Source organism: Bufo gargarizans, chromosome 1, assembly GCF_014858855.1.
Source record: "Bufo gargarizans isolate SCDJY-AF-19 chromosome 1, ASM1485885v1, whole genome shotgun sequence".
NCBI lineage: Eukaryota > Metazoa > Chordata > Amphibia > Anura > Bufonidae > Bufo > Bufo gargarizans.
This window is the reverse complement of record NC_058080.1, coordinates 599,022,822-599,046,253: the sequence shown is the minus strand read 5'-3', so window position 1 is coordinate 599,046,253 and position 23,432 is coordinate 599,022,822. Positions and strand designations below refer to the sequence as shown.

At 42.7% G+C, this 23,432-nt stretch overlaps 1 protein-coding gene across 2 annotated transcripts in view; it reads right to left on the bottom strand.

The window, feature by feature from the left end:
- Positions 1-23,432, bottom strand: part of MARCHF3 (membrane associated ring-CH-type finger 3) — a 238,919-nt gene that overhangs the window by 91,107 nt on the left and 124,380 nt on the right. The window contains exons 1-2 of one of the 2 annotated variants that reach the window (XM_044291065.1): positions 2,150-2,278; positions 1,812-2,046 (exon numbers count right to left, since the gene is read on the bottom strand). In XM_044291065.1, the coding sequence (XP_044147000.1) occupies positions 1,812-1,990 (179 nt within the window). In that variant the 5' untranslated portion in view covers positions 1,991-2,046; positions 2,150-2,278. Of the gene's footprint in view, positions 1-1,811; positions 2,047-2,149; positions 2,279-23,432 lie in introns of those variants that run through there. The other variant, XM_044291063.1, reaches the window with a different exon arrangement.

The window sequence follows — 23,432 nt, the reverse complement described above, 5'->3', positions numbered from 1 at the left end:
GCTGGTTCTAGCTGTGTTAGAAAGAGATTGTCATGTCCTATATGACGTCTGATTTAAATTTTTTATATTAATCATGGGAAAACCCCTTTAAGTGTGATTCTGCTTAATTCCGTTGGCAAACACTAAAGACAGTCTCTCTTTAGCCAGAAATTGCTGATAACATAAAACAACAAACTGCATTCAAGTTTACTCTAAATTGAGATGAAATAGCTTTGTCCCTTGAAAGGGAATATCCGATCAATCTGACAAAGGCAATATAAAGCTGCTTCCCAGCAGAAAACACTAGGAGGCTGCCTCCCCAGAAGAGGGCAATATGAGGCTGCCTCCCCAGAAGAGGGCAATATGAGGCTGCCTCCCCAAAAGAAAGCAATATGAGGTTGCCTCTCCAGGAGAGGTAAATATGAGGCTGCCTCCCCAGAAGAAGGCAATATGAGGGTGCCTCCCTAGGCGTGGGCAATATGAGATTGCCTCCCCAAAAGAAGGCAATATAAGGCTACTTTCACATTTGCGTTCGGGGCTCCGCTTGTGAGTTCCGTTTAAAGGCTATCACAAGCGGCCCCGAACGCATCAGTCCAGCCCTAATGCATTCTGAGTGGAGGCGGATCCGCTCAGAATGCATCAGTCTGGCAGCGTTTGGGCTCCGCTCCGCTTGCAGCGTTCGGGTGTCCGCCTGGCCGTGCGGAGGCAAACGGATCCGTCCAGAGTTACAATGTAAGTCAATGGGGGCGGATCTGTTTGAATTTGACACAATATGGCTCAATTTTCAAACGGATCCGTCCCCCATTGACTTTCAATGTAAAGTCTGGATGGATCCGTCTGCGGCTACTTTCACACTTAATTTATTTTACAATATAATGCAGACAGATCTGTTCTGAACGGATCCATCGTCTGCATTATATGAGCGGATCCGTCTCAGACGCCTAAAGCTACTTTTCCAGGAGAGGTAAATATGAGGCCGCCTCCCCAGTTGAGGGCTATATGCTGTTGCCTCCCCAGAAGAAGGCAATATGAGGTTGCCTCCACAGAAGAGGCCAATAAAGACAATATAAGGCTGCCACCCCAGAAGAAGACAATATGAAGCTACCTCACCAGAAGAAGGCAATATGAAGCCGTCTCACCAGAAGAAGGCAATATGAGGTTGCCACAACAGAAAAGGACAATATGAGGCTGCCTGCACTGAAGAGGACAATATGAGACCGCCTCCCCAGAGGAGGACAATATGAGGCTGTCTCCCCAGAAGAGGACAATAAAGACAATATAAGGCTGCCTCCCCAGAAGAAGGCAATATGATGTTGTCTCCACAGAAGAGGACAATATGAGGCTGCAGAAGGCAATATGATGTTGTCTCCACAGAAGAGGACAATATGAGGCTGCCTTCCCAGAAGACGACAATATGGGGCTGCATGCTCTGCACATAAAGTTAATAAAACCAGGCAGAGAAACATCTGACATCAAACATTTATCACAGCATTAACAATATCACTTTGCTTGCACTTTACTGAAACTTGTAGGAATTTAAAATCATTGCTCGCTATATCAAGATCTAGATGTAAAAGGTAATGAAAAAATTCTCACATTTTGCACAGCACTTTCCTCATTTTCACAATTCATTACACAAGCAATTGTACTGGAAATATTTCTCCCATACATTCAAGTCTGAACATATCTCTGAGCCACATACCGGTGTAAGTGAAGTTAGGATCCCCTCCGTTCTCTGCACTATGGTAGGTGCTGCAGCCACCAGCACAGTCCTGGGCTTTGTTAACCCTGTCATACACTAAATAATGAAGATGATAAAGCGACATATTTACCTCTGTGTGGTCAGAGTCCGCACTACTGTGGACAGAAGCTGACCGTCCTTTGCTGAAACTTGCATGACATACTGTGGCTGTCCATTCACGAGACAATCTTCTACTGTCTTTCCAGAGGGTGCTGAGCTGGTGCAGTCTGGTAAGACCTCAGGTAGGTGACTGCAGCGACTTGTTGTCATAGTGACAGACAGCAATTAGAGTGCTAATAGCTTCCGTATACGTACTGCATTTCCATCTGTACAAAAAAGAAAGGGAAAATGTCACATTTGTTAACAGTTTGGCACGTGGAGTGCTATCTCCGGTAGATAAACAGTAATATTAAGGCCTAGTTTACACACCAACATGTGTCGCCTGAGAGAGCCGGCTGGCAAAAGCCGACAAAACACGCAGCACACAATACACATCGGCAATAAAACATGACCATTGTCTCGGGAGTAGTCAGAAGGATGTCGAGGCGTCACACACAGGAATCACCGCACAGATGTTCAGGGGACGAGAAAAATAAAAGTGACGGTTAAAAAAAAACAAAAAACGAGCTGGTAGAAAACAGCATATGACAGGAAAACAGACTTAACCCTTATTATGCAGGAAACGACATGGCACAAGCAGGCCGGCTTCTGTCAGCTCCAGCTACAGTAATGAACGCTCTGATCAGGCGGCGAGCGCTGGCTTTCTGGATAATCCGAAGCATTTCCTAGTGCAACCTGGGCCTCATTTCAATTCATGTCACACACAGGTGACTGGAAACTCTACTTACGGCTGTAAAAAAAAAAATCAGTTTTCCACGCGCCAGGGGCTGTGAGACTGCCTGGCCATCAACTGAACTAAATGAATGTAAAAAGGCTTAATGAATCTGCCGTACTTAATGTCAATTTGTGTTCTCTTTACATCAATTACCACTGTCTGTCACAACCAGTAGGGTACAGAGGCAGGCGCAGACTACAATTTTGCATACAGTTCATATTACTGCTAGGGCCAGTTCACAGTAAGTTTTTGGCGCTTATTTTGGAGTGTTTCCACCTCCAAATCAGCTAAAAAGAAAAAAACGACTCAAAACAGCCTCCCATTAATTTCAAAGGTAAGAAGCACTTGCTTTTTTTTCCACATGGAAAAAAGAAGCAGCGTGCCTTATCTTGGGCGGAATTATGGGAAGCATAAAAAAACAGCTCTATGTAAGTCCATGCGTTTTTTGTGCGTTTTTCACGTGTTTTTTTTGGGCAGACCCATGGCAAAAATCTAGAGCTTAAAATGCAGCTTTGTATTTGGTTAAAAGAAAAGATGTTTCAAAAAGGCGCACAGAAAAAACATGTTGTGGATTTCGTGCAGATTTTTGCAGCGTCTTGTCAAGTGAATATCTCCATAGGGTTCATGTGCAATATGGCTGATAACACGTATGTGATGCAGAACAGTTTTGTGCGCCATACTGCAGGCTGCATAGCGTTGTAGTTAAGATTCATGGACCGGAGGGAATCAGTGGTTGTAAGGACGCCTTCACATGTGGCAGATTTTGGTGCAGAAAATTTCTGTGCCTGAAAATTTGTTCCATTCATCTAAAAGGAGTTGTTTTGGCGGGAAGCACATGGATGGATGAGATCAAATGAATGGAACTGAATTTCAGTCAACAAACTAAATCTGCAGCGTCTGAAGGAACACCTAAGGGAGAACTTGGTCAAATATATGGCATCCAATAAGGCATGCAGTGATTAAAAAAGTTAAAGAATTAAAAAAATCTCTGTATGACAAACAGGTAGTATGCAAGGCCTCATTGTAACGCATTCACGCCATATTCAGGATCCAGGTGAAAGAAACTGATAAAAGTTGTACATGGATGCCTGATCAAAACAGGAAATTGGCTGAGGGCCTCTGCCATTTTTAATGTGGTTTCCAGGAATATTTCAAATGAATGAAATGCAGTCAAAAATGGTACAATAATATATACAGTCTCCTTCACGATCATGCTATGTCCAGGTCCTGAGCCACACCCTGTGTTTGCCTGCCAAAGTAATGGTGTGTGGTCCACTGGGCAACTTAGCACAAGATTTTAGGGGCCAATCAAGAGCCACTGCAGTTATGTCACTATGGACAGTGTAACAGGCAGTGAGTGTGGACCTTCTGTACCGACTAACCAATTTGATTTTGGGCTATTCGCAAGGGCATTACCCTGGAAACCCCCTGGTTTTTACCCTTTAACCCCAATACAGGGATTTGGTCCTTCACTGCAGGTGAGCCACCAGGCTGTACTTGGAATAGTCCTGGTGTAGTTGGCAGCTGACCCATAGGGGTCAGAGACACCAGTGTGAAGCAGCATGGGAGCAGCCAATACTCATAATCAGTAAACAGGCAGAGGTCAGGGCAGGCAGAGTTTGTGTGAGGTCAGGACAGGCAGTGGAGTATCAGAGTTGGTTAGCAGGCAGCGGTTCAGTACATGGTCAGACAATCTGAATAACACACCTTTACTGGCTAAACTAGCAAGCTAGGAACCTAAGCCTCCACCTAAGAAAGGTATACCCAGAAGTGACCTGTGATAGGATAGGGAAGACTAAGGACATGCATGCTGGAAATTTCAGAGCCTGGGAGCGTGTGCGCCCTAAAGCAGAGGACCTACAGGAGAGCGCAGGTCGCAGCCTGCAACAGAGGAGGTCACAAAGGACTCTGGTGGGTGGGCCTGCTGCAGGTGGGCAGAAGAGGACACATTGGTCCAGACCGCAGACACAGCAGCATGGCGAGCAGGGTAAGTGACGCACCGCCCGCGCCCACCTAGAGTAGACAGCAGGTGACAGACAGCTGGTAAATGGCCTTACACTCTAGTGTGGGGTGGGCCCTGGACAGTAGAGAAGGAAAAATGGGTCATCATTGTACAGGTGAGTATATGGGAAAGTTTTTATTAGTTTTTTTTGTGCTTTAGGCTGCTTTACGTACATTTTATATATTTAGGAAAAACTCCTTTAAGGCAAAAGATATGGACAATTACAAAATAAGTAAATAAGTATAAGAAGCACACGCTTTATAAATATGGCACACAGCCATATAGCTTTTTCAGTGTTTTGTGGTCCGTTTTAAACAGATCAGTTTTTCAGTTTTTTGTTTCAGTAGTGTTCCCATTTCCATTCTGTTTTGCTGTTCCGTTTTTCCATTTGGTTTCCGTTTTTTGCGGATCGCAAACGGAAATGGAAGCATGGCATATACAGTATACAGTAATTACATAGAAAAATTTGGCTGGGCATAACATTTTCAATAGATGGTTCCGCAAAAACAGAACGGATATGGAAGACATACGGATGCATTCCGTATCCGTTCCGTTTTTACAGCTTCATTGACTTGAATGGTGCCACGGAACATGATTTGCGGGCAATAATAGGACATGTTCTATCTTTGAACGGAACGGAAAAATGGAAACGGAATGCATATGGAGTACATTCCAATTTTTTGGGGGACCCATTGAAATGAATGGTTCCGCATATGGACCGTGGACGGAACGCCAAAAACAGAACGTAAACAGCCTTAGGCCTCTTGCTCCCGAGCACGACGGATTAGGTCCGGATGTGTTCAGAGTGCGTTCAGTGAAACACGCACCATTTTGCAAACAAGTTCAGTTTTGTCTGCGATTGTGTTCAGTTGTTCAGTTTTTTCCGGGCGGGTTCAACACGAATTTATGCGCCTTTCATGCGCGTGATAAAAAACTGAAGGTTTACAAACAAAATCTCCTAGCAACCATCAGTGAAAAGCGCTTCGCATCTGCACTTGCTTCCGGATGCGATGCATTTTTCACGCAGCCCCATTCAGTTCTGTGGGGCCAGGGCTGCGTGAAAAACGCAGAATATAGAACATGCTGCGATTTTCACGCAATGCAGAAGTGATGGGTGAAAAACAACGCTCATTTACCCAGAGCCATTGAAATGAATGGGTCAGGATTCAGTACGGGTGCTATGCGTTCATGTCACGAATTGCAACCGCGCTGAAAACTCGCTCATGTGAAAGAGGCCTTAGGGTCCATTCACATGTCCGCAATTTTTTTCCGAATCCGTTCCAGATTTTGTGGACCCATTCATTTTCAATGGGGCCGGAACGGATGCTATGTGCTGTCCGCAATTCTGTTCCCGAAAAAAACAGAACATGTCCTAATATCCGCCACTGCGGACAAGAAAGGGCATTTTCTATTACAGTGCCGGCGATGTGCGGTACGCGAAATGCGGAACGCACATTGGCGCTGTCCAGGTTTTGCATTGGTAAAGATGCTCCATAATTCTAAAATCCACATATGTCTATACATAGTTCTACAATCTGTAGTGTAGGTCGAGGTGCTGGAAGGGAGTCTGTCTGGGGTTAAACGAGATCTCTGTGGGAGTCTGCTACTCTATTCTAGCTGGATTTGATATATGTCATCAAGACACCGGAGAACACATCTTTTCATGTGCTGTACATTGAGAACAAACATTCATTTTGCACTGGACTATAAGTATATCTGTCACCTAAGGGACGGCATAAAACAATGGTCAGATAATGAACTTATGGTAACTTATTAGTTTACACATTGTGCAGCTGAAATCCTCTGCTTGGGAAGCATATACAAAAGATAATATATAAAATTATCATAAAATCTAAAATCAGTGTATCTGGAAATTCTGAGCAGTATGTCAGATGTGCAAAGGAGCACTCAATATTAATAGTAATGCAGGAAGCTGGCACAACGCAAACGCTGGCACAATGGTGGCAGACTGAACCAGGTTCCCATCATATTATGACAGATACAGACTAGACAATCTGTTCACAGTACTTTCTTGCCTAATGTACAGTATGTGCACTGCTAATGTGTAGGTTATAGCTAATAGGCAATGAAAACGGTATACTGCTGACGGATAACGCTCCTCTCGGTTCTTAACATAGGAATCACCCGAGAGTTGAAACTCTCACAGCTATAAAAATGTTTGCTTTTTTCCTAATTAAAGGCCCCATTCACAGGTCCGCAATTTCGTTCCGCATTTTATGGAACGGAATCGCGGACCCATTTTTTTCTATGGGGCCGCACGATGTGCAACCCGGCTCCGGAAAGTCCGTTCCCGAAAAAAAATAGAACATTTCCTATTCTTGTCCGCAATTGCGGACAAGAATAGGCATATTCTATTAGTGCCGGCGATGTGCAGTCCGCAAAATGCGGAACGCACATTGCTGGTGTCCGTGTTTTGCGGATCCGCAAAACACACTACAGACGTGTAAATGGAGCCTAAAGCATCCAAACTCACTTCATTTCAGTAACTACTATAGTAAACTTGAAAATAGTGATTAGCGGCAGGGGTAATATTCGAATTCACAATATTTCACGAATATTTGGGCGAATATTTGGCATATATTTACGAATTTGAGAATTCACGATTATTTTCTTGATTGCGAAAATTGGCAATTTAATATGCGCGTATTGCGCATGCAATACAGGCGTGGGTCACTGTTGCTACATTTTTCAAGCTGCTAGAAGTTTCCTGAGACTGGAGAAAATGGTTGGCACAGAAGAACATTACAATTGCTTTATATGCAGATAGAGTGCTCCAATATATTCGCGATTGTGCAAATCGGCAACTAATGATGCGCAATACGTGCAACTTCACATTTTAGCAGGTCTGACTACATATTACTGATTGGGGCACTAAGTATTGTTGTGACATCACAGCACTATGTCTGTAACATGTATGTATGGACAGCAGAGAAACAGTAATTCCTATCACACTACCTAACACCCTGCACCGGAACCAGAATCAGCTACACTATATCGGGATATAACCTACACCAGTGATGGCGAACCTATGGCACGGGTGCCAGAGGCGGCACTCAGAGCCCTCTCTGTGGGCACTTGCACCCTGGAAAAGTCTATGGTGTACCAATATGCCTTAGGCCTCCTGCACACGAACCCCGTGGCCGTGCTGCGGGCCGCAATGCAAGAACACTGACCATGGGGCAGCCGCAGTGGATCACGGACCCATTCACTTTAATGGGTCCACGATCTGCAAAAAGATAGGACATGTTCTATCTTTTTTCGGAACGGAAGTACGGGATGAAACCCCATGGAACCTCTCCGTAGGGTTCCGTTCTGTGCTTCCGTTCCGCACCATTCCGCATCTCCGGATTTGGCGGACCCATTAAAGTGAAAGCGTCCACATCCGTGATGCGGAATGCACGTGGAACGGTGCCCATGTATTGCGGATCCGCAAATGCGGTCCTCAATATGGCAACGGGACACCTACAGTCATGTGCAGGAGGCCTTAGACTTTTCCTGCCATTCATCAGCGCAGGCGTACTATTAACACCACACGCAGCGCACTGAGTGTAAACAGGCTTTTATAGCGAAAAGTACATGAAAGATATACTATACTGGACTGTAGTATTCAGGGGAAATTCCCATGTTGGCACTTTGTGATAAATATGTGGGTTTTGGGGTGCAGTTTGGGCACTCGGTCTCTAAAAGGTTTGCCATCACTGACCTACACTGACTATCTCCCACTAACTATCTGTATTATATTTATATACTAACTATCTAATGCAATTAAACAGTAAAGCACAGAGCACAGCAACGACACTGCTCTCTGTCTCAGATCTGCAAAAAACTACAGAAAATGGCTGCTGGGGAGGTTCTTATATATAAAGGGGGAGGCAACTTTCCTATTGGTTGCTAGGGATGTTGCTAAGCTCAGACAAAGACATTGCAGCCTTCTCATTGGCCCACAAGCAAGAAGGGAGGTTACTGATGAAAAAAAATCTAGAATATTCGTGAATACAAATATATAGCACTATATTCTAAATCTTTGCGAAATCTCGAAGTGGCAATATTCGCGATTAAAATTAGCAATTAAAATTAGCAATTAAAATATATTAGCACCCAACACTACTTGTAAAGTCATATTTCATGTTGCAATGCAGTGCAATCGGCAGGCACCATGTTATAGGGCAGAAGGAGTTGAACAGCTTGATATTTTTCAAACTGGTGTAAATTAGAACAGGCTTAGTTTTCCACAGCAACCAATTAGATCCCACCTTTCATTTTTGACAGCTCCTTTGGAAAATAGAAGGTGGAATCTGATTGGTTGCTATGGACAACTAAACCAGTTTTAATTTACACCAGTTTGATAAATGACCCCAAAAGTGTTGTGAGGAAAGACTGAGTAAAACTTGTAATTTATTGATTTAAACCTTTGCTACGGGGGCTGTCTTTATCAGTGACTGACAGCTATCTCTGTATACACACTTACACATAGAATAGTATCAACCACTGAAAACACCTCTCCTGTGTACAGCTATCAGTGACTAGCAGCTATCTCTGAATACATACTTACACAGAGACTGCTATCAATCACTGATAACACCTCCACGTGTACAGCTATCAGTGACTGACAGCTACAGACGTGGACAAAATTGTTGGTACCCTTTGGTCAATGAAAGAAAAAGTCACAATGGTCACAGAAATAACTTTAATCTGACAAAAGTAATAATAAATTAAAATTCTATAAATGTTAACCAATGAAAGTCAGACATTGTTTTTCAACCATGCTTCAACAGAATTATGTAAAAAAATAAACTCATGAAACAGGCATGGACAAAAATGATGGTACCCCTAACTTAATATTTTGTTGCGCAACCTTTTGAGGCAATCACTGCAATCAAACGCTTCCTGTAACTGTCAATGAGACATCTGCACCTCTCAGCAGGTATTTTGGCCCACTCCTCATGAGCAAACTGCTCCAGTTGTGTCCGGTTTGAAGGGTGCCTTTTCCAGACTGCATGTTTCAGCTCCTTCCAAAGATGCTCAATAGGATTGAGGTCAGGGCTCATAGAAGGCCACTTTAGAATAGTCCAATTTTTTCCTCTTAGCCATTCTTGGGTGTTTTTAGCGGTGTGTTTTGGGTCATTGTCCTGTTGCAAGACCCATGACCTGCGACTGAGACCAAGCTTTCTGACACTGGCTAGTACATTTCTCTCTAGAATTCCTTGATAGTCTTGAGATTTCATTGTACCCTGCACAGATTCAAGACACCCTGTGCCAGACGCAGCAAAGCAGCCCCAGAACATAACAGAGCCTCCTCCATGTTTCACAGTAGGGACAGTGTTCTTTTCTTGATATGCTTCATTTTTTCGTCTGTGAACATACAGCTGATGTGCCTTGGCAAAAACTTCGATTTTTGTCTCATCTGTCCACAGGACATTCTCCCAGAAGCTTTGTGGCTTGTCAACATGTAGTTTGGCATATTCCAGTCTTGCTTTTTTATGATTCGTTTTCAACAATGGTGTCCTCCTTGGTCGTCTCCCATGTAGTCCACTTTGGCTCAAACAACGACGGATGGTGCGATCTGACACTGATGTTCCTTGAGCATGAAGTTCACCTTGAATCTCTTTAGAAGTCTTTCTAGGCTCTTTTGTTACCATTCGGATTATCCGTCTCTTAGATTTGTCATCAATTTTCCTCCTGCGGCCACGTCCAGGGAGGTTGGCTACAGTCCCATGGATCTTAAACTTATGAATAATATGTGCAACTGTACTCACAGGAACATCTAGTTGCTTGGAGATGGTCTTATAGCCTTTACCTTTAACATGCTTGTCTATAATTTTCTTTCTGATCTCTTGAGACAGCTCTTTCCTTTGCTTCCTCTGGTCCATGTCGAGTGTGGTACACACCATATCACCAAACAACACAGTGATTACCTGGAGCCATATATATAGGCCCAATGGCTGATTACAAGGTTGTAGACACCTGTGATGCTAATTAGTGGACACACCTTGAATTAACATGTCCCTTTGGTCACATTATGTTCTGTGTTTTCTAGGGGTACCATCATTTTTGTCCATGCCTGTTTCATGAGTTTATTTTTTTACATAATTCTGTTGAAGCATGGTTGAAAAACAATGTCTGACTTTCATTGGTTAACATTTATAGAATTTTAATTTATTATTACTTTTGTCAGATTAAAGTTATTTCTGTGACCATTGTGACTTTTTCTTTCATTGACCAAAGGGTACCAACAATTTTGTCCACGTCTGTATGTCTGTATACACACTTACACAGAGACTGCTATCAATCACTGATAACACCTCCCTGTGTACAGCCATAAGTGACTGACAGTTATGTCTGTATACACACTTACACAGAGACTGATACCAATCACTGAAAACACCTCCCCTGTGTACAGCTATCAGTAACTGACAGCTATCTCTGTATACACACTTACACAGAGACTGCTACCAATCACTGATAACACCTCCCCTGTGTACAGCTATCAGTGACTGACAGCTATCTCTGTATACACACTTACACAGAATGCTATCAATCACTGATAACACCTCCCCTGTGTACAGCTATCAGTGACTGACAGCTATCTCTGTATACACACTTATACAGAGAATGATATCAATCACTGATAACACCTCCCCTGTGTACAGCTATCAATGACTGATAGCTATGTCTGTATACACACTTACACTAAGACTGATATCAATCACTGATAACACCTCCCCTGTGTACAGCTATCAGTGACTAGCAGCTATCCCTGTATACACACTTACACAGAGACTGATACCAATCACTGATAACACCTCCCCTGTGTACAGCTATCAATGACTGACAGCTATGTCTGTATACACACTTACACAGAGAATGCTACCAATCACTGATAACACCTCCCCTGTGTACAGCTATCAGTAACTGACAGCTATCTCTGTATACACACTTACACAGAGAATGCTACCAATCACTGATAACACCTCCCCTGTGTACAGCTATCAGTAACTGACAGCTATCTCTGTATACACACTTACACAGAGAATGCTATCAATCACTGATAACACCTCCCCTGTGTACAGCTATCAGTGACTGACAGCTATCTCTGTATACACACTTACACAGAATGCTATCAATCACTGATAACACCTCTCCTGTGTACAGCTATCAGTAACTGACAGCTATCTCTGTATACACACTTATACAGAGAATGATATCAATCACTGATGATAGCTGAATAGACTGTCTTGATCTCAGAAAGTGCAGAGATTTACATATATAAAATTACAAATTTGATTAAACCTTTTCAGAAAACCATAATTAAAAGAGGGCCTCTGACTGGAACTCTAACCAGTCACTCTGAGGCTTTTGGGTGGTTTTAAGACTACAGAACCATTGTCACTCCAATATGCCGCCATATGGTGCTTTGTATAGTTCTGTATTTCAGAGATCACTGTTTCTAGGGGAAAATACAATAGCTCTATAATATGGCATCTGAAGGAACAGAAGGCTATAATTTCTCTTCCACTGGATTTAAACAGAACCTGATATAAAAAAAATAAAGAAAACACCCTCTGTGTGCTGCTAAATTTGCCATGTTCCGTGTGGTACACAGCATGTATTCCACAGCTCTGTGCACAGAATATAGTCACTCGCATCACAATGGAATGTATGTTGTGTAATAAAATGCAATAAAATAAATCTTAAAATCTTAACTGTAGACTCACAGCAGAATAATAAGAGGCATTCAATATATTACCAGAAGAAAAATATCCACACAAAGGAAAGGAACTCACATTTCAACAAAGGCATTCAATCAATGTCGTAATAGAAGCACAGAGTACCACTTGCAGCATCTCACTTAGAAAGCAGAGACTGCATAGCTATTCATAAATCCACTTTAAGTAAATGAAACCTTAAGGGGGAATACTGGCTCTCCTTAAGGAGAGTGGCTATGTAAGGTGACTTAGTGGCAATGCTCCATGGGAAAATAATATGCAAAGCGGTCTCTCCCAGGGAAAAAGAACTGTCCCGACCATTCTGTTAGGGCTCATGCACACGAATGCATTTTCTTTCAGTGTCCGTTCCATTTTTCTTTTTTGCAGACCGTATGCAGAACCATTCATTTCAATGGGTCCGCAATAAAAAAACTGAAGTTGGTCCGTGTCTGTATGTCCGCAAAAAAGTAGAACATGTCCTATTATTGTCTGCATTACGGACAAGGATAGGACTGTTCTATTAGGGGCCAGCTGTTCCATTTCACAAAACACGGAATGCACACGGACGTCATCCATATTTTTTGCTGAACCGTGTTTTGCGGATCGTAAAATACATATGGTCCTGTGCATGGGCCCTTACTCTGGGAGATAACTCTTTGCATGTGAATGAAAGTGAATACTCTTGCAGACTGCACATAGAAATTGAGGAGGGGATTTAATTGGTGGGAACAATTTTAAATACAGTGCCTTGCAAAAGTATTCAACCCCCACCTTGACTTTTTTTGTATTTTGTTACATTACAGCCTTACGTTCAATGTTTTGTGAATCTGAATTTTATGTGATGGATCAGAACACAATAGTCTAAGTTGGTGAAGTGAAATGAGAAAAATATATAAATAAAACTATTGATTAGAAATAGAAAACAGAAAATTGGCATGTGCGTATGTATTCACCCCCTTTGTTAGGAAGACCATAAAAAGCTCTGGTGCAAACAATTACCTTCAGAAGTCACATGATTAGTGAAATGATGTCCACCTGTGTGCAATCTAAGTGTCACATCATCTGTCATTACATATACAGGTCCTTCTAAAAAAATTAGCATATTGTGATAAAGTTCATTATTTTCTGTAATGTACTGATAAACATTAGACTTTCATATATTTTAGATTCATTAAACACAACTGAAGTAGTTCAAGCCTTTTATTGTTTTAATATTGATGATTTTGGCATACAGCTCATGAAAACCCAAAATTCCTATCTAAAAAAATTAGCATATTTCATCCGACCAATAAAAGAAAAGTGTTTTTAATACAAAAAAGTCAACCTTCAAATAATTATGTTCAGTTCTGCACTCAATACTTGGTCTGGAATCCTTTTGCAGAAATGACTGCTTCAATGCGGCGTGGCATGGAGGCAATCAGCCTGTGGCACTGCTGAGGTGTTATGGAGGCCCAGGATGCTTCGATAGCGGCCTTAAGCTCATCCAGAGTGTTGGGTCTTGCGTCTCTCAACTTTCTCTTCCCAATATCCCACAGATTCTCTATGGGGTTCAGGTCAGGAGGTTGGCAGACCAATTGAGCACAGTAATACCATGGTCAGTAAACCATTTACCAGTGGTTTTGGCACTGTGAGCAGGTGCCAGGTCGTGCTGAAAAATGACATCTTCATCTCCATAAAGCTTTTCAGCAGATGGAAGCATAAAGTGCTCCAAAATCTCCTGATAGCTAGCTGCATTGACCCTGCCCTTGATAAAACACAGTGGACCAACACCAGCAGCTGACATGGCACCCCAGACCATCACTGACTGTGGGTACTTGACCCTGGACTTCAGGCATTTTGGCATTTCCCTCTCCCCAGTCTTCCTCCAGACTCTGGCACCTTGATTTCTGAATGACATGCAAAATTTGCTTTCATTCGAAAAAAAGTACTTTGGACCACTGAGCAACAGTCCAGTGCTGCTTCTCTGTAGCCCAGGTCAGGCGCTTCTGCCGCTGTTTCTGGTTCAAAAGTGGCTTGACCTGGGGAATGCGGCACCTGTAGCCCATTTCCTGCACACGCCTGTACACGGTGGCTCTGGATGTTTCTACTCAAGACTCAGTCCACTGCTTCCACAGGTCCCCCAAGGTCTGGAATCGGTCCTTCTCCACAATCTTACTCAGGTTCCGGTCACCTCTTCTCGTTGTGCAGCGTTTTCTGCCACACTTTTTCCTTCCCACAGACTTCCCACTGAGGTGCCTTGATACAGCACTCTGGGAACAGCCTATTCATTCAGAAATTTCTTTCTGTGTCTTACCCTCTTGCTTGAGGGTGTCAATGATGGCCTTCTGGACAGCAGTCAGGTCGGCAGTCTTACCCATGATTGCGGTTTTGAGTAATGAACCAGGCTGGGAGTTTTTAAAAGCCTCAGGAATCTTTTGCAGGTGTTTAGAGTTAATTAGTTGATTCAGATGATTAGGTTAATAGCTTGTTTAGAGAACCTTTTCATGATATGCAAATTTTTTTTGATAGGAATTTGGGGTTTTCATGAGTTGTATGCCACAATCAGCAATATTAAAACAATAAAAGGCTTGAACTACTTCAGTTGTGTGTAATGAATCTAAAATATATGAAAGTCTAATGTTTATCAGTACATTACAGAAAATAATGAACTTTATCACAATATGCTAATTTTTTTTAGAAGGACCTGTACATAGCTTTTTTTAAAGGCCCCAGAGGCTGCAACACCTAAGCAAGAGGCATCACTAACCAAACACTGCCATGAAGACCAAGGAACTCTCCAAACAAGTAAGGGACAATGTTGTTGAGAAGTACAAGTCAGGGTTAAGTTATAAAAATAAATATCCAAATCTTTGATGATCCCCAGGAGCACCATCAAATCTATAATAACCAAATAGAAAGAACATGGCACAACAGCAAACCTGCCAAGAGATGGCCGCCCACCAAAACTTACAGACTGGGCAAGGAGGGCATTAATCAGAGAGGCAGCACAGAGACCTAAGGTAAAGAGTTAGGCCTCTTTCACACGGGCGTGAGTTTTTTTGCCCGGATAAGAGCCGGGCGCGTTGCGGGAAAATGCGCGATTTTCCCGCACGAGTGCAAAACATTGTCATGCGTTGCACTCGCGTGAGAAAAATCGCGCATGTTTGGTACCCAAACCCGAACTTCTTCACAGAAGTTCGGGCTTGGGATTGATGTTCTGAAGATTGTATTATTTTCCCTTATAACATGGTTATAAGGGAAAATAATAGCATTCTGAATACAGAATGCTTAGTATAATAGTGCTGGAAGGGTTAAAAATAATAAAAAAGTTAACTCACCTTCTCCTCTTGTTCGCGTAGATTCCGGTCTGTTCTTTAGCTGTGGACTGAATGACCTGAGGTGATGTCAGATCACATGCTCCATCACCATGGTGATGGAGCATGTGATCTGACGTCATCAAAGGTCCTTCAGCCCACAGCTAAAGAACAGACCGGCCTCTACGCTAACAAGAGGAGAAGGTGAGTTAACGTTTTTATTATTTTTAACCCTTCCAGCACTATTATACTAAGCATTCTGTATTCAGAATGCTATTATTTTCCCTTATAACCATGTTATAAGGGAAAATAATACAGTGAATAGACTGTCACCTAGAACCCATGCGTGAAAATCGCACCGCATCCGCACTTGCTTGCGGATGCATGCGATTTTCACGCAACCCCATTCATTTCTATAGGGCCTGCGTTACGTGAAAAACGCACAAAGAGGAGCATGCTGCGATTTTCACGCAACGCACAAGTGATGCGTGAAAATCACCGCTCGTGTGCACAGTCCCATAGAAATGAATGGGTCAGGATTCAGTGCGGGTGCAATGCGTTCACTGCACGCATCGCACCCGCACGGAAAACTCGCCCGTGTGAAAGGGGCCTTAAGCTTCAGAGTTCCACAGCAGAGACTGGAGTATCTGTACATAGGATGACAATAATCCGTAAGCTCCATAGAGTTCGGGCTTCATGGCAGAGTGGCCAGAAGAAAGCTATTACTTTCAGCTAAAAACAAAAAAGGCACGTTGTGAGTTTGTGAAAAGGCATGTGGGAGACTCCCAAAATGTATGGAGGAGGGTGCTCTGGTCTGAGACTGAAATTTTACTTTTCGTCCATTAAAGAAAACGCTATGTCTGGAGCAAACCCAACACATCACATAAAGAACACGATCCCCACAGTGAAACATGGTGGTGGCAGCATCATGCTGTGGGGATATTTTTTAGCAGCGGGGACTGGGAAACTGGTCAGAGTTGAGGGAAAGATGGATGGTGCTAAATACAGGGATATTCTTGAGCAAAACCTGTACCACTCTGTGCCTGATTTGAGGCTCGGAAGGAGGTTCACCTTCCAGCAGGACAATGACCCCAAACACACTGCTAAAGCAACACTTGAGTGGCTTAAGGGGAAACATGTAAATGTGTTGGAATGGTCTAGTCAAAGCTCAGATCTCAATCCAATATAAAATCTGTGGTCAGACTTAAAGATTGCTGTTCACAAGCACAAACCATCCAACCTGAAGGAGCTGGAGCAGTTTTGCAAGAAGGTATGGACAAAAATCTCAGTGGTAAGATGTGGCAAGCTCATAGAGACTTATCCAAAGCGACTTGGAGCTGTGATTGCCGCAAAAGGTGGTCTACAAAGTATTGACTTTAGGGGGGTGAATAGTTATGCACATTGACTTTCTGTTACTTTGTCCTATTTGTTGTTTGCTTCACAATAAATAAATAAAAATCTTCAAAACTGGGCATGTTCTGTAAATTAAATGTAAATGCATGAGAAGCAAAAATGAAATGGTTTCCTCTAGGAACTCCAGTTCCAGCCACACTTCAAATATATACCATACTTATCGTAGTCCTATCATATAGGCCATAGTTGTGTGTAACATGCAATTCAAACAATGGGAGATAAAAGGAAAAAAAAGTCTCCCGTAAAAGTGCATTTGCTTCTAAAATTGTGAGGACAAGTTGTATTCCTGGGTCAAGTCTCAATAAAATTCTATTCAGACCTTTATGAACTAAATCATTAATGGCAGACAGTAAACTACCTATAGAGGCTGTCACCTAGTTTTTCACAGGACCCATAAGGCACGTAAATCGACATCTGCCTGTATAAGGATATGTTCACACATGGGGTAAATACTATGGGCCAGATTTATCATTACTGACAGCTCACTCCACTTTCACATGTGGCTAAAGTCACTTTTGGCTAAGCCCTTTAAGACCGTAATAAATGTGGTTTGACAGTAGCAGTTTATCCGTCAGTAAGCAGCTTTACAAAAGTCGCACGTCTTTACGAAAAAGTTGCATGTTCTATTAAAAAGTCGCATAAGATAAACATGGTCCTCACTGGAGTGAAATTGCGCATTTTTTGGCGACTTTTTAAATAGTCGCAATAGTAAATCTGTCTAGAGATGAATTTACATAAGAAAACACGCCCACTTTCAGAAAACTGGCGAGCATAGTGCAGAGCCAATAAAAGTCGCAAATGTTTGCGCAGTTTAAGCCATTGCGCAAAAATTTGCAACTTTTTCACTCCATTATTCTGACTTGAGCTAATGATAAATATGGCCCTATGATTTCACCTGCTGTATTTTATATCGGATGTAAATGCACCCTAGGGGTGGATTCATATACTGTATAACACGCAATGTTGGTGAATAGGGTTTTGATAAACCCCATTCATTCAAAATCAGACAGATTTTAGCAATGCTGTGGATTTTGAAATCCATAAGTGGATTTTGAAATCCATAAGTAAACACGGTATAGATTTTTAAGCCCATTCCTGTGTCATTTTTCCTACATTTAAATACCTAAAGATGCCCCAAATTTGGCAGGACCAGCTGACCTTCTAATGTGTACAGGTGTGTTCTGACTTCCCACTGATGGCATCTGTCGAAGGAAAATAAGGATCGAGCTGTTGGAGTTCAACATGCCCAATCCTTTCGTTATCAGGAGAGATGAGTGGCTGCTGAAAATATCTGGCAGCGGCTTTCTCTCCTTTCCTCATTCAAAACACATGCACATTCGGCTGGACTGTATAGGGAGGTTGAGCATACAGCTGACAGCTATTTAAAGTGTATGGCTTGTTTAAAGGGGTATTCTGCTTGGATAACTAAGATCGGTGGGGGTCCTACGATCAATCACAAGTATGGGGGGCCCCATACCACCTGCAGCTCCCCTGAAATGATCGGAGTGGCTTCTCCAGAATAGGGGTACTTGGCTATCTCCGGAACTCCCATAGAAATGAATGGAACGGCTGCTCCAGTCATTTTAAGGGAGCTGCAGGGGCCTGCAGGTGGTACGGGGCCCCCGTTCTTGTGATCAGTGGGGGTATTAGCGGTAGCACCCCTGCCAATCTTAAAGTTATCCCCTCTCCTGTGAACATGTGAACAGGGGTTAACTTGTACCAACCGGAATATCCCTTTAAGTCTCAACCATGGAGTCCAGGATAAACTGTAATATAGGCCAATCCAGACAATGGTGTTTGTTATATAGCTAGAAACAAGTAGCTCATTAGCACCGGAAACCCTGATGACATATACATAGGGAGCAGCTGATACGCAAAGCAAAACTGTCTAGCTTCAATGTACTGTAAGCATGGTACTAATGTGTATACAGTATGTGGATCTGTTATTGGGTATTGTAAACATACTAGATAGAGTGTTTGTGCTGTTCATTGAGGAGCAGGTTTCTTTCACAGTTCACAGAAGATGAGACATGTATAGGAAACTGCTCTGAGATTTAGTGTGGTGCCGTCAGCTGGAAGCCAGGCTCTTGGATGCCAATACTATATCTACAATACATACACTGCACTGGACTTCCCAACGTTTGAGAAGTGACATCAGGGCAGTTCAGAAATTAGACATTTAAACCAATTTCAACCAATTTGTGTGCATCATGCCCTGCCCTGTTGTGCATCATACCCTTACAACATATACTGTAAATCCTACATAGTACATATGACCGGCTTTATCACACCGCAAAATTAATACAGGCTCCTTTCAAAACCACAGATCATGGCCTGAACCCGCTAAGCAAAAACTGTTCAATTAAATAAAGACCCAATACCTGATCCTCTCAATAAAGACCCTGCAGAGCCCTTTAATTAATATAGACCCCATACCAGTTTCCCATAAATACAGACTCCAGAGGAGACTCCCCCTTAATAAAGTTCCCAGATCAGACTCCTACTTAATACAAACACCCGACAGGATTACCCCTAAACAAATATCCCAGAAATGAATCCACTAAATACAGACCTCAGACTAGACTCCCCTTCAGTAAAGAGCTCAGACCAGAATCCGTTTAAATACAGACCCCAGACCAGATTACCCTAAGCACAAACCCAAAACCAGATTATTCCCAGACTTCCTCTTAATACAGACCCCAGAACAGACTTCCTCTTAATATAGACCCCAGACCAGATTTCCTCTTAATACAGACCACAGACCAGACTTCCTCTTAATATAGACCCCAGACCAGATTTCCTCTTAATACAAACCCCAGAACAGACTTCCTCTTAATATAGACCACAGACCAGATTTCCTCTTAATGCAGACCACAGACCAGATTTCCTCTTAATATAGACCCCAGACCAGATGTCCTCTTAATACAGACCACAGAACAGACTTTCCAGAGGAAAGAAGGTTTCTACATAGAAGAGGATTCTTTACGGTAAGAGCAGTGAGACTATGGAACTCTCTGCCTGAGGAGGTGGTGATGGTGAGCACAATAAAGGAATTCAAGAGGGGCCTGGATGTATTTCTGGAGCGTAATAATATTACAGGCTATAGCTACTAGAGAGGGGTCGTTGATCCAGGGAGTTATTCTGATTGCCTGATTGGAGTCGGGAAGGAATTTTTTCCCCTTAAATGAGAAAAATTGGCTTCTACCTCACAGGGATCTTTTTTGCCTTCCTTTAGGCTACTTTCACACTTGCGTTCGGAGCGGATTCGTCTGGTGTCTGCACAGACGGATCCGCTCCTATAATGCAAACTATGGAATCTGTTCAGAATGGATCCGTCTGCATTATATTTCAGAAAAAAATCTAAGTCTGAAAGTTAGTCAGACGGATCCGTCCTGACTTTGCATTGAAAGTCAATAGGGGACGGATCCGTTTGAAATTGAGCCATATTGTGTCAATGTCAAACGGATCTGTCCCCATTGACTTACATTGTAAGTCTTACATTGTAAGTCTGGACGGATCCGTTTGGCTCCGCACGGCCAAACGGACACCCGAACGCTGCAAGCTTCGTTCGGGTGTCCGCCTGCTGAGCGGAACGGAGGCCAAATGGTGCCAGACTGATGCATTCTGAGCGGATCTGCATCCACTCAGAATGCATTAGAGCTGGACGGAAGCGTTCGGGGCCGCTTGTGAGAGCCTTCAAACGGAACTTACAAGCGGAACCCCGAACGCAAGTGTGAAAGTAGCCTTAGATCAACTTGCAGCATATTAGGCTGAACTGGATGGACAGATGTCTTTTTTCATCCTTATAAACTATGTAACTATAATGCTAGATGGAGTATGCCCCGGCTTGTGGTAAAATTTCAAACACAACAAAGAAAATCGCAATAATTTCTGAAACACGGAATCCTTTTGGTCCTAGCAGCTACACATAGCCTGGGTGACGTCACTAAGCGCTTAGTTGTGGAGGGCTGCTTTTGTTTTTGGAGTTGTGCCGCAGCCGGGTTCGCTCCATCCGCAATATAGGCATAAATATCACCTCTACATAGAGCATTGGGACAATTCGGCATAATGAGGCCTTCCAGCTCTGTCAGGTACTCAATTCGCCAATTCACGATGAGTGTCCTTTTTTGGATCTGGGGTGTTTGAGCAAATGTGGCTCTGTGGTATATTGGTGTGTTGCCATTATTATTTGAAGACAAAATTCTATGAAGGCCTATTATCAAACAAGGGGGCATATCATACAAAGGGTTCAATGTGAGCCAGAACTGTGTGTCCTGTGTGGTACAGGCACTTGCAGAAGAAATAACACACACACAAATCTGGAAATCATACCGATTTAAATTTTATATCTTATCAATAAAAACAAATAGCAGTCCAATATACAGATGCTTCATGCCGTAAGATAATTATAACCGACACTGAGGTTAACAAACAGCAAGCGTGAATCCTTATAATTTGTCACCAAACTAAGAACAAGTCACTGTACTGAGAAAACCTAACTGTCTAGTCCATCAATAACCAACATTACTTGTAGGCTCTCTAGATACATCACACGGTGTGATCCAGTTGTAAAGCATGGCCTGTTCCACAATGTCCTCCCCATCAGTTTATCATGTTGTCTGCTTTCCTGCTATTGTAGAAATATAACATTCACAAAGCAAAAAGTTAAGACACTCTAGCTCCCCTGTGGGAAAAGACACAATGCGGTTGCCTTACAGCTTATTCCCTCATGTACAAGAATACACCACATGTTGGAATTGGCACCGAGATGTAAAGACCAAAATTAAAGCAGTCTACACAACAAATGAACATCAAAAGGCTACTTGTGCTTAAAGGGAACCTGTCACCATGAATATGTGATGTCAGCTAGATGCAGCATGTTATAGAGCAGGAGGAGCTGAGCAGATTGAGGTATAGTTTTGTGGGAGAGGATTCAGTATAACTCGTATTTTATTCATTCAAATTCCTGCACATTCTGGGTTTTGAAGACCAGGAGACGGTCCTATCAGTGATGACAGCCTTCCCTCTATGACTGTGTATACAGAGAGAGCTGTCAATCACCGATAGGACCGCCTCCTTGACTTCAAAGCCCATATAAATGGATACATGATAAGATATACTGAATATTTTCCCACAAAACTATATATCAATCTGTTCAGTTCCTCCTGCTCCATAACATGCTGCCTTTAGATCAGACACCTTGTTCAACGTGACATTAATATCTCTCTACTGTCTCTGTGGCAGGAGATTATTACTATTTATTATATTCTTCTATCACAAGCTGTATCCAAATAATTAACCTAAAATGAACATAATTAACATAATCAACCCATGATGATCGCCATGGGTCGAGCCCCTGAGATGCCCAGTAAACAGTGGCTTCTGCAGGGCAGATATTACTGTATATTACATGGTAGCCATTCAGATGAACTGCAAGAGTGGGAGCCCTTATAGTACACTAACAGGTCCAATTTTGCCATGGTTTTGGCTATTTAAATATTGGCAAGTATGCTTATATGTATCTTCTAAGTAGGGTTCAGTAAGATAGATGACCAAAAGATATACACAGCCCTACTTATTTTGGTGCAAACAGTCTGCCTCATCTTTCTTCCACCCCTCAGTGCAGACATATTCTACTACCCTTCTGCTCATCTGATAACTATATAGTGTGCCTTCAGCCTTAAAGGAGTATGCCCATGTGGACATTTATAACGTATTCACAGGATATGCTATAAATGCTCAAAAGGTGCAAGTCCCACCTCAAGGACCCACTCATATCTCAAGAACAGGACTCCCTTGTGTACTGCAGTGAATGGGGAGCTTACTTGGCTATTTTTGGATGTCCTATAGCAGCGAATGATGAGAGCCACACATGTCTGACCTGCTCTCCATTCATGGCAGAACAAGACAAGGTATCATTCTTGAGATAGCAGCAGGCCCCAGAGTTGGGACCCATGCACAAAGCACATTTATAGTATATCCAAAATTCATATCATGGGGTTCTATGATGCTGTGAGTTCAGAGTAGGGGACCTGCAGTCAGACCGGGTGACTTGTCCATAATACACTCATCGGAAACTGGCATTATAGTCATTTTAAGTGATCTTCTATTATTGGCAGCAAGTGTCCAAACTAGATGCCTAACCTTGATTGATAGACCTAATAATGCTTGAAAGACCATGAGGGGGATGCATCTTAAAGGGATTGTGCACATTTGTGGCATTAGTTCTCATAGCAACCAATAAGATTGCTGCCTAAAGTAAATCTGAAAAATGAGAAGGGGATATAACTGGGCAACTTCTCTACTTTTCCTTTTTCCCAGTTAAAGGGGATGTTTTTCACATCTGGGGGTAGGTTTGGCAAACCCCCCCTTCTGGGCAGACCTGCAAAGAAAAGTATACCTCCCTCTCTGGCCGAATGTAAACTTCCAGTTTGACACCGCT